This window comes from Moschus berezovskii, chromosome 25, assembly GCF_049115385.1.
Source record: "Moschus berezovskii isolate FMDL1 chromosome 25, NW_MosBer_1.0, whole genome shotgun sequence".
NCBI lineage: Eukaryota > Metazoa > Chordata > Mammalia > Artiodactyla > Moschidae > Moschus > Moschus berezovskii.
Window position 1 is genome coordinate 47,192,636 of NC_142484.1, and position 16,729 is coordinate 47,209,364.

At 46.6% G+C, this 16,729-nt stretch overlaps 1 protein-coding gene across 3 annotated transcripts in view; it reads left to right on the forward strand.

The window, feature by feature from the left end:
• Window positions 1-16,729, forward strand: part of FAT3 (FAT atypical cadherin 3) — a 645,126-nt gene that overhangs the window by 559,571 nt on the left and 68,826 nt on the right. For all 3 annotated transcript variants that reach the window (XM_088832053.1, XM_088832051.1, XM_088832052.1), the window contains 3 exons: window positions 10,683-11,072; window positions 14,609-14,823; window positions 16,006-16,143. In XM_088832053.1, coding sequence (XP_088688179.1) covers window positions 10,683-11,072; window positions 14,609-14,823; window positions 16,006-16,143 — 743 coding nt within the window. The remainder of the gene's footprint in view (window positions 1-10,682; window positions 11,073-14,608; window positions 14,824-16,005; window positions 16,144-16,729) is intronic.

Here is a 16,729-nt window from a genome sequence, read left to right on the forward strand (position 1 = left end):
TTAAACTCATACAGGCTGTATGTCAATTATATCTCAATTAAACTGGGGAAAAATAAAATGTAAAGGAAAGAAAAGACCCAGCCCCTCTGCCTAAATGATATGTTAATCTAGTGGGAAGGAGGATGTAAATATAGCTACTGAGACTGCGAAAATGATGTAAGGAAGCAGAAAGAAGGGAAATTAAGGAGGCCATCCCAGAGGAGAACCCGCAAGGAACATGCGGGATTTTGACAAGAGGGGAAGAAAATGATCTGAGTAGAAGTGAGAGCGTGAGCAGAGACCTCCTGCAGTAAACGCGCGTGTGTCCTCGGGAGAGACTGGAATAGACCGTCCACCCTGGAACTGGAGCTGGAAAGGACATGGAGAGTGTGAGTTGGGACCAGACTGCAAGGGACTGCAAAGCCATTCTCAATCTTTTATTTGTTTTTTTAATGATCTCTTTGTATTTACTCGGCTGTGCCGGGTCTCAGGTTAAAGCACGCAGGTCTTCCATCTTCCTTTGTGGCACTCTGGATTTTAGGTGCAGCATGCAAAATCAGCTGAGGCGCACAAACTCTTAGTTGCAGCATGGCATGTGGAACCTAGTTCCCTGACCAAGGATGGAACCTGAACCCCTGCTTTGGGAGCATGGAATCTTAACCACTGGACCACTAGGGAAGTGCCTCATTTTTGCTTCTTGCTGTAAGAAGTGGTAAGGCAGTGACGATATTGAGCAGCTGGGGCAGGACTGGACCCAGAGTTTTAGGAGCTTAACTCTGGTTAAGTTTAGTCAGGAGAGGATGGAGTCTGAGTTTGCAATTAGGAGTCTTTTGCAGCTGGATAGGTGAGAGAGGGTGGAGCCTTACCTGACTTTAAGCCCCAGCCACAAACACTCAGGACAGCTCTCAGAGGTAGAATCCAAAGAACTCGGCATTCTAACCCTAAGCAGAACAGAGAAGGCAATGGCACCCCACTCCAGTACTCTTGCCTGGAAAATCCCGTGGATGGAAGAGCCTGGTGGGCTGCCATCTATGGGGTCGCTAAGAGTCAGACACGACTGAGCGACTTCACTTTCACTTTTCACTTTCCTGCATTGGAGAAGGAAATGGCAACCCACTCCAGTGTTCTTGCCTGGAGAATCCCAGGGATGGGGGAGCCTGGTGGGCTGCGGTCTATGGGGTTGCACAGAGTCAGACACGACTGAAGTGACTTAGCAGCAGCAGCAACCCTAAGCAGATAGTTTAGGTATTCCTTAAATACATAGTTAATAGTATGAGTAATTCTTTGTCAAGTTGCTAAGCTCCTAGAGTTAAGGAGGTGTCTTCTGGGCTCTACTTCTCTCAACAGGGTGCCCGTGATAGTCAAACAAGTGGCTCTCGACAAATCCTTGTTAAATGAGAGGGTCATAACCAGGGTCTCCAGTGAGACAGACAGAACTCTTGTGCCTCTCAAAAGTGCTATATTTTAAGGATAAGGCTGTCGCAAAGGAATGTAATGACATATTCAAGAACCAAAGTTTTGTTTAGCATTTTTCTTCAAAAGATAATCCTTATAGCTTAAGTAAGAATGTGGCTTAATCATCCAGCCTGGGTCATAAAGACTGAAATCTAAATGTACTTGTGGGATTTGAAGCACTGATGAATAGGCATTCATGCAGGCGGGAGGAAGTATTGGTTCAAAAACAAGTTATTAGCTTGCCTAGGTCATGGAATTTGGGGGCAGACATCCATGGGACATGAAGGAACATTCAGTTCAGTTCAGTCGCTCAGTCGTGCCTGACTCTCCGCGACCCCATGAATCACAGCACGCCAGGCCTCCCTGTCCATCACCAACTCCCGGAGTTCACTCAAACTCATGTCCACAGAGTCGGTGATGCCATCCAGCCATCTCATTCTCTGTCGTCCCCTTCTCCTCCCGCCCCCAACCTTTCCCAGCATCAGAGTCTTTTCCAGTGAGTCAACTCGTCGCATGAGGTGGCCAAAGTATTGCAGTTTCAGCTTTAGCATCAGTCCCTCCAATGAACATCCAGGATTGATCTCCTTTAGAATGGACTGGTTGGATCTCCTTGCAGTATAAGGGACTCTCAAGAGTCTTCTCCAACACCACAGTTCAAAAGCATCGATTCTTCGGCGATCAGCCTTCTTCACAGTCCAACTCTCACATCCATACATGACCACGGGAAAAACCATTGCCTTGACTAGACGGACCTTGGTTGGCAAAGTAATGTCTCTGCTTTTTAATATACTATCAAGGTTGGTCATAACTTTCCTTCCAAGGAGCAAGTGTCTTTTAATTTCATGGCTGCAATCAGCATCTGCAGTGATTTTGGAGCCCAAAAAAATAAAGTCTGACACTGTTTCCACTGTTTTTCCATCTATTTCCCATGAAGTGATGGGACCAGATGCCATGATCTTTGTTTTCTGAATGTTGAGCTTCAAGCCAACCTTTTCACTCTCCTCTTTCACTTTCATCAAGAGGCTTTTGAGTTCCTCTTCACTTTCTGCCATAAGGGTAGTGTCATCTGCATATCTGAGGTTATTGATATTTCTCCCAGCAATCTTGATTCCAGCTTGTGCTTCTTCCAGCCCAGCATTCCTCATGATGTACTCTGCATATAAGGAACATTAGGGGGCACTTGAAATGCTCTGAGGACACTGGTTCCATGAAAGTATATGTTGGTCAGACAAATGCGTTCCTATTATTGTATATAAATTATGACATCTGTATATCAAGCTGATATAAAAATAGGTGATTAGAACCAAAATGTAAAGTGATCTAGAGTCTGATTGCTGAGATTATTTCAAATTATCTTTCCCCAGATATCTATTCTGTATAAATTCATGTCTGTTTATAAAAGTCAGTTTATAGTAATTTAGTAGAGTTCACATTTTCTGTGTGCTGCAGACAGATCAGATCCTGTGCAGCCGCTGGAGGGTGGAAGGTGAATGTCACAGACAAGGCCCTGCCCTGACAGGGTCGGCGCAGCTGCCACACGAGACCCCAGAGTAAGAGCAGCACTCTTGTAGGTTCGCGAAGCTCAGGGAGCTTGCTCTCACAAGGAGAGGAGACAGTGTTTTTTAAAGACCAGATTAAAACTATCTCAGCAATCTTGCTGTGTTGATTGCTCTGGCCGTTTGGTTTTGGTGCTGATTCTAACACCTTTAATAATCTCAACTATCCAGCTGAGTTATTCGTGAGATCCTTGCAGATGATCCTGGCAGTGGACGTTATTTCTCGCTGAGATGTAAAAGCCTTGCCGTAAAGTATATGTGTGAACACTCAACACGTAACTAAATGGCATGAATCTGCTGTGTTACGTTTTCATTCCATCCAGAAGATTCCAGTAGCTCGTCATCATCAGGTTTAATCATGGAGTTTTCCTTTGCTAACTCTGCCCAGGAATGCCGAGGTCCAGCGATTTAATGGCCAGTTGAGAGGATGAGCCCTTTGAAAACAAAAATGAAACCAACACCAATTTAATTTGCAAATAAAAAAATAGTGCTGGAAGATCATTTTAGATCTCAATGGACCTCGGTTCTATCATTTTAAAAATGAAGACACCTGAGACCCAACAAGGTTAAGCTACACAAGTGTACTTGGGTTACAAGCAAGGTCTCCTGTCTTTCAGGATTGGACCACATTGCTCTCATTTTAAACTTTGACTTTTATATACTGTCCATTTGTTTATTGTTTAGTCACTAACTCATAAACGACTCTTTTGTGACCCCATGGACTGCATGCAGCCTGCCAGTTTCCTCTGTCCATGGAATTTTCCAGGCAAGAATACTGGAGTGGGTTGCCATTTCCTTCCCCATACAATCCATGCCCCCCATCCAAATAATCCATTTCCATTTGGCCCAAATGAGAGGAACCTAACCTCCACTTAGAAACCTTCAAAGGAAGTGAATATAGAAGCCCTTGGCAACCCACCCTCCCCAGGATTTCACAGCCTTCCCTCCTGGGAACTTGTATGTGCTATTTCTTTCCTCCCAGCCCACTCCACAAAATGCCACTACCTATTACTTCCTTGCACAGATTGGGATTTTAGTCATTCTCTTTTTACTTGATTTTAATCCTCTGAAGGCCTGCCTGCTCCATTTGCCATAGTTAACGTGCAGAAACTTCACATGCAATGAAAATCATAGTTGGTAGTCTTGCACTTCAGCATCTTAAGAAGCTAAATAGCTCCATCCTCATTAAATTAGGTGCAAATTGGAGAAGAGAATTACATACTGAAAAACACAGATGCAAAACGATAGGTTAATGTTATACCTTAATATAACATGTCGTGACATGCAGTGAGAGCAGGAGGCCAATTAGCAAGCGAGTCTTCTGCTCAGGTTCAGATTTTCTGCCGGGTACATAGGGAAAGGATCGAGATTTGAAGGATGGCATTTATCAAATGCCCTTAGATAGAAAGTTTCCATTTTAGTGACAGGACATGGGTTCATTTAACAAAGACCACCCCCATCACATAGTAATACAGCAGAGATTCAAGGGCTCCACCAAATTATTGCCTGCATGTTGGCATTATGCATCTGACTTCATCGCTAGAAACTACTAAAATCTGTTTCAATTGTGTCTAAATTGGAATTTTAATACATTCCAAAAATATACCCTGCTCTTTTCTTCAGTTACCAGATCATAAGTGACTCCTCTGAGCAGGTTTGTGGCTTCGGTGCCCTACCCCCACCTTTTCCAGTGCTGCTTTCATGTCCGTGTGACTGGTACAGAAAGGCGAGGTCAACCATAACTCTCCCTGCTCCTGGTGTGCATGCCCAGGATACCGTCAGAAACAATGTATGGGGGGACGGACGTGTTGGGCAGGGGATGGTTTTCTGCTGTACTAAGACTGCAAGGAGATCCAACCAGTCCATTCTAAAGGAGATGAATCCTGGGTGTTCACTGGAAGGACTGATGCTAAAGCTGAAACTCCAATACTTTGGCCACCTCATGCGACGAGTTGACTCACTGGAAAAATCTCTGATGCTGGGAAAGGTTGGGGGCAGGAGGAGAAGGGGACGACAGAGAATGAGATGGCTGGATGGCATCACCGACTCGATGGACATGAGTTTGAGTGAACTCCGGGAGTTGGTGATGGACAGGGAGGCCTGGTGTGCTGTGATTCATGGGGTCGCAAAGAGTCAGACACGACTGAGCGACTGAACTGAACTGAACTGAAAGCAGAAAAACCCTGTCACCAAGTTTTAAATTAACAGAACCTGCACGAAGAGGAGCCGTGGTCTTTGCGTCACTGATTGATGTCAGCCTTGTAAACGCAGGGTTCCCGCCACAGGGCTGGATGCTCAGAGAACACCGCCTCTCCTGCATGGGTGTCTGTGCAGAGCCGAAGGCTGGGAGAGAAATCTGCAGGCTGGGAACACGGGAATATTTTTAGATTTCAGCTCTCGGTCTCAGTGTAGGACACAGGCAGCCATGAGAAGCACCTTGCCTTCAGGTCTTGCTGCCGCTGAGCGCTCCAGGGCACAAACCCAGCCCCTGCCTCTCTCAGCTCAGCGGGTCAGAGCACGGTGGCTTTCAGAACAGAGTCAGAAATTGCTTTCTTCCTGCGTGGTCTTCAAGCCTGAAGAGGAAGTTTATCCAGAAGCAGATCTCCTGGAAAGAGGACCTTGTCCCTTGTGCTTACCTAAAAATGCTTGCGGCAGTGGGCGGATCGCCCAGCCCTCAGCTTGCGTGTCACTGAAGGGGGTGATCTTGTCGTCTAATGAGATCAAAGTTCCTGCGTGAATAGCCTGCCACGCCTTATTGTTGTGATAGTGGTGTTCCATATGCAGCCGGGAGTCAAATTCCCAGGGACTTTGCAGCCCATGTGGTATATTTGGGCTTCCCTCATGGCTCAGTTGGTAAAGAATCTACCTATAATGCAGGAAACCCAGGTTTGATTCCTTGGTGGGGAAGATCCCCTGGAGAAAGAAATGACAACCCACCCAGTATTCTTGGTCTTCCCTGGTGGCTCAGATGGTCAAGAATCTGCCTGCAATTAGGGAAACCTGGGTTCTATCCCTGGGTCAGAAAGATCGTCTGGAGAAGAGAATGACAACCCATTCCAGTATTCTTCCCTGGAAAATCCCCTGGACAGTGGAGCATGGCAGGCTACAGTCCACGGGTTTGCACAAAGTCGGACACAACTAAGCAACTAACAAGGAAGGAAGTGGTATATTTATGTCAACCGCTGGTGTGTTTCCATAAATGCATCTTTGTGCCCTTTGAGAGGTGTCCCAAGGCCATCAGATCGGTCAGGGCAGCTTCCAGGACACACAGTCACTCAGACACCCTGGCAGGGTTATTGTCTTTCATATGTGAGCTTGATCACCTCTGCAGTCCTCCATGTATTCACCCCAGGAGTGTATGATGGAAAATTTAGTCTTGCAGCCACTTCTAAAAATAGCCAGAAAGCATCCCTAAAGCTTTGCTTTGGAGCCTTATCTCAAGGGGCAGCGAGAAAATAGGAATGACTTCTTGTTTTTAATCTCAGCACCAATAAAAGCAGAGGTTGGTGTTTATATATCACAGGGTAATGGTTTTGAAAGAGAAATAAAAGTAAATGATGAAACTTTGGGAAAAATGGGCTCTCTGGAATGGAACCAAGAGCAGACTCTCAATGTTGACCTTTTGGTTAAAGCCACATAATGCAGTTTATGTCATTCCCTCCAGATACGTGATTTTATTGGTTTGCTGGGAATTTTGGCTTAAGGGAAATTGTACACTGAGGGAATAAAGTGTTTAACTCTTATTAATGCCATAGGCCTGTCCCCATGGTGAGATGCTATAATAGAAAACAGCACATATGTAGGTCCTCCCTCTAAGAGCTTATATTCTAAGGATCTGTGATTCACAAAAGACATTTTCAGGTAGCTGTCATACTGTCTTCATTAAGAGCATTTAGGACAACATGATGCTTTTCCACCCATGAAGCTGTTCTATTTTGCTTATAAACTATAACTCATAGAAACTTGGAGGCTAATAATAAACCATTTTGAAGTGCTGAGATCCTAGGATAAAAATAGTTTAATAAATCTTCAGAATTGAAAGTCAATCCAATCATCATTCACTGATTTGTTGGTTGTTAATGGACATTTCCTGGTTTGTATGTTTTAACTTTAGTATATATTAAGGTAAAATGACATTTTGATAAGGAAGTACATTTCTTTGAGTCATAGAACTGGAAACCATCCTCTGACAAAATCTCTTCCTTCTTTGATGGACTGCTCTAGGCTTACTGGCCATTGGATTTTCTTTTCTTTTCTTTTTTTTATTTATATTCCCTTACAACCACATCCATTTATGGCTCTGCTGGCTCTCTGAATGCTAATGACCTTTCAAAATATAACTCCAGTTTGGACCTCTCCTCTGATCTGCAGCCTCCTGAAGAAACTTTCTACTTGAATTTCCACTTAAATATAAAATGCCCATCTCACACTCAGTCTATCCCAATGGGGCGCATGATCTTTTGATCAGATTTTAGTCCTCCCGCAGCCCTCTTCATGGCATGTGTGTGTGCTAAGTCACTTCAGTTGTGTCCAACTCTTTACAGTCCTATAGACTGTAGCCTGCCAGGCTCCTCTGTCCATAGGATTCTCCAGGCAAGAACACTGGAGTGGGTTACCATTTCCTCCTCCAGGGGACTCTTTCCAACCCAGGGATCAAACCCAAGTCTCTCATGTCTCCTGCATTGGCAAGCGGGTTCTTTACCACTGGTGCCACCTGGGAAGCCCTTCATGGCAGCTGATGAAAACTCTGTCTTTTCAGTGGCTCAGACGAAAACCCAAGAGTCATTCTGGGATCTTCTCTGACATTTACATCCACGCCCTGTCAGCTCCATGATGAGAAAGCCATCTATTCTCCCCATCTCCGAATTCTGAATTCATTTGGGCCCCTCACTTCTCACTCCTGCCTGTTCAGAGTACACCTGGAACCTGACTGCTTCTCACTCCCCAGCTCCACCATCTGTCCCAGCTGCCCTTATCTCTGCCTGTCTTCCTGCAGGGACCACCAGCAGGTCTCTACTTCCTGTCTTTTTGCTTGTTTCTGCATTTCATTGGGGCACAGTTGCTTCACTATATACATATATCCCCTCTTTTTTGAATTTCCCTCCCATTCAGGTTACCACAGAGCACTGAGTAGGGTTCCCCAAGCTATCCAGTAGGTTCTCATTAGTTATCTGTTTTGTACATAGCATCACTAGTATGTATATGTCCATCCTAGTCCCAATTTATCCCACCCCAACCCCCGTTTATCCCCTTAGCATCCATACATTTGTTTTCTATGTCTGCATCTCTGTTTCTCTATTGCAGATAAGATCATCTTTACCATAATTCTAGATTCCACATATATGTATTAATATGCAATATTTTTCTTTCTGACTCACTTCACTCTGTATGACAGTCTCTAGGTCCATCCACGCCCCTACAAATGACCCAGTTTCATTCCTTTTACAGCTGAGTAATATTCCATTACCAACCTTGATAGTATATTAAAAAGCAGAGACATTACTTTGCCAACAAAGGTCCGTCTAGTCAAGGCTATGGTTTTTCCCGTGGTCATGTATGGATGTGAGAGTTGGACTGTGAAGAAAGCTGATCACCGAAGAATTGATGTTTTTGAACTGTGGTGCTGGAGAAGACTCTTGAGAGTCCCTTGGACTGCAAGGAGATCCAACCAGTCCATTCTAGAGGAGATCAATCCTGGGTGTTCATTGGAAGGACTGATGCTAAAGCTGAAACTCCAATACTTTGGCCACCTCATGCGACGAGTTGACTCACTGGAAAAGACTCTGATGCTGGGAAAGGTTGGGGGCAGGAGGAGGAGGGGAAGACAGAGAATGAGATGGCAGGATGGCATCACCGACTCTGTGGACATGGGTTTGAGTGAACTCCCGGAGTTGGTGATGGACAGGGAGGCCTGGCGTGCTGTGATTCATGGGGTCGCGGAGAGTCGGACACGGCTGAGCGACTGAACTGAACTGACTGAACTGAATATTCCATTGTATATATGTGCTGTATCTGTTTTATCCATTCATCTCTTGATGCCGACTTCGGATTCCTGTGCGTCCTGGCTGTTATACGTAGCACTGCTCTGGACTTTGGGAGGCCTGTGTCTCTTCTGCCTTCTGTCTTGTTGTTCTGTTCACCATCAGCCGCGTGAGCGCCTGTGAATAGCTGAGTCACATCACGTGCCCCATCAGAGACGCCAGGCCTCCCACCTCACCACCGGGACCACCGTCCATGAAATCTGCCCCACGCTGCCAGTGCCCCGCTCTCGCCTCCCCCGTCTCCTTCCCCCTCCCCCCGCGGCCCCTCCCCCGCGTGCCCCTCCTCCCCCTGCGTCCCCCTCCCCCGGTGTCCCCCTCCCCCCGCATCCCCCTCCCCCTGCATCTCTCCTCCTCCTCCCGTGTCCCCCACACACATCCCCCCCGCCTCTCCCTCCTCCCACGTCCCCCTCCTCCCGCCTCTCCCTCCTCCCACGTCTCCCTCCTCCCGCATCTCCCTCCTCCCACATCCCCCTCCTCCCGCGTCTCCCTCCTCCCTCGAATCCCTCCTCCCACGTCCCCCTCCTCCCGCCTCTCCCTCCTCCCGCATCTCTCTCCCTCTGCGTGTCTCTCAGTTCTGGTTACGCAGATCCACTCCCGCATCTCCTCGGTCATACTAGCCAGACTCATGAACACCCCTGCTCCCAGGGGTCCCTACCCGCTGTCTGCTTCCCCACATGTCTGCGCTGCCCCCTCATCCCCTCCTTTGCATCTTCACTCAAGTGCAGACTTCCCACCACTGTATTGAAATAACCACCCCCTTCCCTCCAACTCCCAAGCTCCCTCTCCCCCAGCGTTCATGATCCCCCACTCACGGCTTCATTTTTCTCCTTTTCCTCCCTCACACCCCATATATTTTACTGATTCATTGGTCTTGTTCTTATTTACACTCACCAGAATGTAATATTTTCCTTCATGAAATGTTAGCCCCTTACCATTATGGGACTCTTTATCCCCTAGAATAGTGTGTAATAGATTCTAGATAAAAGTGTGTCAAAGTAATTAATTCATTAATTTATACTTCTCTTTCTGTGGCACATCTTGATCCTTATACTTATTGGTATCTTAGAGTTTTTCTTTATATTCATGGGATTCTTTAATATATTAATAAGATTCAACTATTTCTCTCTTTTTTTTTAGGCTCCTGGCTTGTTTATTAGGAGATATGTGGTAATCCTCAGTAGAATAGTTTCAGATGGGGATTATAAATATATAAAGAAATTGGTCGAGGGTTTGAATCATTCTTTCCTCTTTCCAAATCATTTTCATCTTATTTGGCATAGGCAGGTAAGAAAGATTGTGACTTCTGCAAACCACATGAGCCAAAAGAATTGAAGTCAGTCTCTAACATGATCAAGACAGCTAGTCAGTTATTTGAAAACATTAGTTAAAGACTTACAGCAGCGTGACGCATGCAAGGCATTCTGCTTTAGATCCAGCTTTTCTGATATTTGTGGCGAGTACTTTACATTTCCTTCCCATTTGGTCTGGTTGTATATAGTTTAAAAACTGAAGTTGCTGTGGGACGGAAGCTGTAGGAACTGACCTACAGTTCCCACGCTCCTTTGTGTGGCCCTTAGACGGCAGAGCTGTCGTCCTCTGTGGAGAGCATCCGGCCACGCCCCTGTTCACGCCTGCCCTCTGTCTCCTGCAGGTGTCAACAGGAAGGTCGTGTACTCCCTGGCCGACTCGGCCGATGGGTTCTTCTCTGTGGACAGCTCATCAGGCATCGTCGTCCTGGAGCGCCCACTGGACCGAGAGCAGCAGTCCTCGTACACCCTCCGTGTGCGGGCCACCGACCAGAGCCCAGGCCAGGCACTGTCCTCTCTGGCCACCGTCAGCATCACTGTCCTGGACGTCAACGACAACCCCCCCGTGTTCGAGAGGAGGGACTACCTGGTGTCGGTGCCTGAGGACACCTCCCCTGGCACCCAAGTCCTCACTGTTTTTGCCACCAGCAAAGATATAGGAACAAATGCTGAAATTACATATCTCATCCGGTCTGGAAATGAGCAGGGGAAATTTAGGATCAATCCAAAGACAGGTGGGTAAACAGCAACCTACTTAGAATACAAGGCTTTGCCATACCCTGCTTCTCCTCCTAGCCCTCTAATCAATCGCCCTTCTTGGTGGACCAACAAATCTCCTAGCAGGACCTACACCCAGACTCCAGAGTGCCCTCTGATGCTCTGTTCTAAGGATGAAGTGAAGTTGCTCAGTCATGTCCGACTCTTTGCAACCCCATGAACTATAACCTGTCAGGCTCCTCTGTCCATGGGATTCTCCAGGCAAGAATACTGGAGTGGGTTGCCATTTCCCTCTCCAGGGGCTAGAATCAAATACAGTGGCCGTTCCAGCCGGCTGGGTGCTGAGTTGAGAAGGTCTCAAGGTGACCATGCTGGTCACTCTTTAACATCTGCCTTGGGAGGTGACCAGAGACCCACAGCCTAAGTGCAGACAGGCCAAGTGGAGGTGAATCTCCAGGAGCACTTCACACAGAGAGACATACAGCCCAAGTTAACACAATAAGCCTACAGAAAAGAGAGATACCCAGTCAAACCCTTAGGCTCCGTCTTCAAATACTATCTCCCCATCTCGAACCAGTCTCTGAGAAATCCTGGAGCAAACCTAGGGACCAAGGATTTTCCCCTTGAGCCCACAGCATAGAGCTGAAATTTAGCAGGGGGCATCCTTAGAAATTCCCTCATGGCTCAGTCAGTAAGGAGTCTGCCTGCAATGCAGGAGACCCGGGTTTCATTCCTGGGTACAACCCACTCCAGTATTCTTGCCTGGAACATCCCATGAATGGAGAAGGCTGGTCCATGGGGTCACAAAGAGTTGAACATGACTAAGCAACTAACATGTTCACTTTCACTCTCCCTGGCCAAAGCACTTCCATTTCTCACCACACCCTTTTCAAACTCGGGATATGATGCGGCATCCCCTGGGGAAAAGATATCTAGAGAGAAACCGAAAGAACAAAAATAGAACCCCAGGGCTTTCTTTTCCTGAGGAAGTAAATATGCATTAAGGCTACTTTGAGTACATGAAGGTGGTAATTCAGAAAAAAATTTAGCTGATCTTTGAAAAGTAGACATGCTCATCCTTGTATTTTCATAGTGTTTATATTAATGTTCTCCAAGCTGTTTCATGGCTATTCTCATTTGTTTACCTCTCCTCCATGAATGAGCAAGGCAGTCCTTTAATCACAGGTAAGAAAGGTGAGTCTCTCACACCTTCTGGCCATTGGACATAATTCCCTTATCACTCAAAGACTGTGCGCTTCTTGATCCAGAGGGTAAAAAAGGTCCATTTTCTGTTGGATATTGGATAATCCAGAACAAGAAACTATCATAATTAGCACTGTCATCTAACATGGCAAATATGCCAGACTCCTGTTATTTACTTATTCCTGATAGTTATCTCCCCCTTTTTCCGTATGAGAAAATCAGCTTGGGAAGGTTAAATAATTCTTCCAGTGAGAGTAAGTGGGGATGGGAGTGGGGAATCCAGGATTTAAATTCAAATCTTCCTGACTCTGGGATACATGCTCTAACCTCTGTATAACACAGCTATGCCGCGAGGGTGAAAAAACTGGAGGAGATATAGTCTCCGCGCTTAGAATGGGAGGGTGAAAACTAATGAAAGGATTGCAGTAGCTAGCTGCTTCTCCCAGCAGTAACCCTGTTTATTAAGGTCATTACTTCAAATTAAAATGTATGAGGGTTTTCCTCATTTAAATATGTGTTAGCCTTAGCTTGTCTAGTTATGGCCATTGTATATGAATACCATGAGGAAGTGGTTAAGTACTGTTTAAATATGGCTCTGGATAACGAGACTGGGATGTAAAATAAAGCGCTAGAGGTTGTAATTGCTAAGAAAACTTAATTATGGCGAGAAAGAGGCCCTTATTATGAGTATGACTTCTGCGTCTCACCTTAAGTAGAGGGCAGCCTTAGCTGCTAGAGACGCTGCCTGTCTGGAAAGAGAACGAACGTAATGTACTCACCTTGATCTCAGTGACTGTTTTCCAGGGGAAAGTGTTAGTTGTTCAGCCGTGTCTGACTCTGCGACCCCATGGACTATAGCCCACCAAGCTCCTCTGTCCATGGGATTCTCCAGGTGAGGATACCGGAGAGGGTAGCCGTTCCCTTCTCCAGGAGATCTTCCCTACTCAGGGGCGGAACCCGGGTCTCGCATTGCAGGCGGGTTCTTTACCACATGAGTCACCAGGGAAATGCCCTTGAGAACGTTCCTGCAAATGGCACAGTGATCAGCTACCAACTGCAGAACTCTGGACTGGGTTGTCCACCAGAAAGGACTAGGACGGGAGGGAAAGAGACCTCAGGGAGCTGGTTGCAGGGGTGCCACCCAGCCAGCTGCTTTTACCTGTTTTATCTGCTTAAATAACTCTGTACCTTGAGTGTTGGGCTTCCCTGATAGCTCAGTTGGTAAAGAATCTGCCTGCGGTGCAGGAGACCCTGGGTCAGGAAGATCAACTGGAGAAGGGATAGGCTACCCACTCCAGTATTCTTGGGCTTCCCCTGTGATTCAGCTGGTAAAGAATCTGCCCACAATGCGGGAGACTTTGGTTGGGAAGATCCCCTGGAGAAGGGAAAGGCTACCCACTCCAGTATTCTGGCCTGGAGAATTCCATGGACTGTATGGACCACGGGGTCGCAAAGAGTCTGACACGACTGAGCAACTTTCACTTTCATGAGTGTTAGCTCTTCTCTGTAGTTGTGGGCACTAAACTCACACTTTTTTTGGTTACAGATTCCCAAGTGTTTCCTTCCCCAGCGTGTTACAGTATCCTCAACTTTCTTTGTCCTCTTTGTGACCTAAAATTTTTAGATAAGCACACTGTAAGTAAGCAAGGCACCTTAATGAGTAATTCAGTTTAAGACAGGCGAAGTTCGCAAGTATATGCTAACTGGTCCTTCCCAGTTGGTGCTACTGGTAAAGAACCTGTCTGTGAATGCAGGAGACATAGAGACACGGGTTCAGTCCCCGGGTTGGAAGATCCCCTGGAGGAGGAAATGGCAACCCACTCCAGTGTTCTTGCCTGGAGAATCCCATGGACAGAGGAGCCTGGTGGGTTATAGTCCATAGTGTCATAAAGAGCCGGACACGACAGAAGTGACTTGGCACACATACACTAACTGATGAGAGTTGAGGTCACAGAATCATATTAATGCATCTTGGCTCAGTCTCCGTCTGCCTGGGTCTTCTGGAGGAATCCTGGGGAGACATTTCCAGGGGTCGCTTGCTCCTGCCCCACTTCCCATAAGGGTGAATAATGCCAGAGATTTCTGGCTGCTTGAGGGGTTCTGACACTGTTTCAGAAATACACAAAGACTCGATTTCTTCAGTGTTGTGTCTGGTGGGTAGCTGTGTTTTAACTGACAGCGTTAATCAGACTCTGGGGTACGTTCAGCAGGCGTTAAGTAAACGAATTCCCAAATATCTCAGAGTCTTGGCTGGAGATGATGTCACAGATATTACCATGATTGTGGAGCTGCTGAGCAGAGTGTTTCTTGTTTCCTAATTAAATCTAAAACTCCCCATTTTTCTTCAAAGGGGGTATTTCTGTATCTGAGGCCCTGGACTATGAATTATGCAGAAAGTTTTACCTGGTGGTGGAAGCGAAAGATGGGGGGACGCCTGCCCTCAGCGCTGTGACCACTGTCGGCATCAACCTCACAGACGTGAATGACAACCCTCCCGAGTTCAGCCAGGATGTGTACAGTGCTGTCATAAGTGAAGATGCCTTGGTCGGGGACTCAGTCATTTTGGTAGGTACCAGTGGGAAGTCTAGGTATTTCGGATGAATGATCTTCAAGAGAGTGGAAAAGTGAGCAAAGTCCATCCTGGATTCTCTTCACACTTTCTCCTTTCAGGCTCCCTTTGGTCCCCAGAAACTCTACTCAGACACTAGTCTTTCAGCTGTTCCTCCCTGGTTTGTCTGTTAGAGAAGGTCTGATAAGTTCATTTACAGCAAAGGGTAGGCGATCTTTCACCACTTTCCTCCCAGGAGTGTGTTTTTCAAGGAAACAAAACAGAACGTGGAATTAATTCCTAATAGCTGCTATTAGTTTGTAACTTAGATGATAAGTCTAAGGACAGAAAAAAATTATTTCCACCTCCCCCACACCAAACATGCACACACACACACACACACACACACACACACACACACACAGTAAGGCAGCTACAAATAGGATCAAGCTTAAGATCGATTGGCCACTCTTAGAGGAGCTCTTTCTGGAAGGAACTTTTTTCTAATGGCAGTAAGAACATGTGTTAGGAGAACACAGGTTCTCTTAAATATGAAAGTTACGTCAGGAAACAGGGAGCCCTGTCCTCAGCACCCTCACCACCCCTAGGCTGGAGGGGTGCCTTCCTGGCTCCTGCAGCACCAGGTTGGGGATGTTCCTTCTTTACACCTCCCGAGTAGACCCCCCAGGCCCTTTCTCCTGGGGCCTGGAACTATATGAGACTATTTCTATACATACAAATGCCAAGTCAGCAACGTGGAGCAGGAGACAGTGGGTCTGCATGTTAGCCGTGCGGGAAAGGAAGTTCTCTTGGACTTCCTTAACATGGAAGTGCATCGGTTTACAAAAAGTTCAACTCAGTGGCAGAGATCATTGTTTTGCAGAATTGGGAAAGAATTACCCATCAGTTAGTTTGGGGTCTGTCTTAACTGGCTCAAGGCCTGAGGGAAATCAGGCCTAAGAAGCATCAGGCTGCATTCAGGTGAAATGAAGAGAAATAAAACAACAGTCCCAGTAATGGTGCTTTCCTTCTTAGGTTGACCCAGAATCTCTCCCCCTGGGGCCTGATTGCTGGCACTGGTGAGCAATGCACCTCAGAAACCTGTCAGAGCAGAGCCCATTTGTATAGAGCTGGACCCTAAGAGTAAACCTCTTCTCAGTCTCCCCTGTCATGTCTTTGTTTTGTTGTGTCCTGTGAAGCTAATAGCAGAAGATGCAGACAGCCAGCCCAATGGACAGATTCGTTTTTCCATTGTCAATGGAGATCGGGATAATGAATTTGCTGTGGATCCTGTCTTGGGACTTGTGAAAGTTAAGAAGAAATTGGACCGGGAACGGGTAAGCTAGTTCAGGCCTGCTCCCTTCCCATCCACAACCCCCTGTCCCTTCACTGTAATCAGGGATGGATTCTGTGGGTATAAGTAGGGTAGTTCTCCATTCTAAATGGGCTTCCCAGGTGGCTCAGTGGTAAAGAATCCACCTGTCAACGCAGGAGCTGCAGAGACACGATTTTGATCCCTGGGTTGGGACAATCCCCTGAGAAGGAAACGGCAGCCCACTCCAGTATTCTTGCCTGGGAAATCCCATGCACAGAGGAGCCTGGCGGGCTACACAGGACGCAGGACTGCTATAGTCCATGGGGCGGCAAAAAGTTGGACACAGCTGAGCAACTGAGCATGCGAGCACTCTCCATTCTAAATAATGGGAGTAAATAGAAATGGGCTGAAATGCAGCAGGGAATATTTTCATTAAAACCTTTGAAAGAACTTGCTGCCAATAGATACTGATGGTTTCTTATTTAGGGAGGTTTTAAAGAAAAAGCAAAAGTGTATATTTCTGAATGGTTTGAATTTCTGTCCTTCCAAAGCAAGAAGGCAGAAAAGTACATTCAGCATTGGGATTCTGTGGTCCTGATTTCATGAGC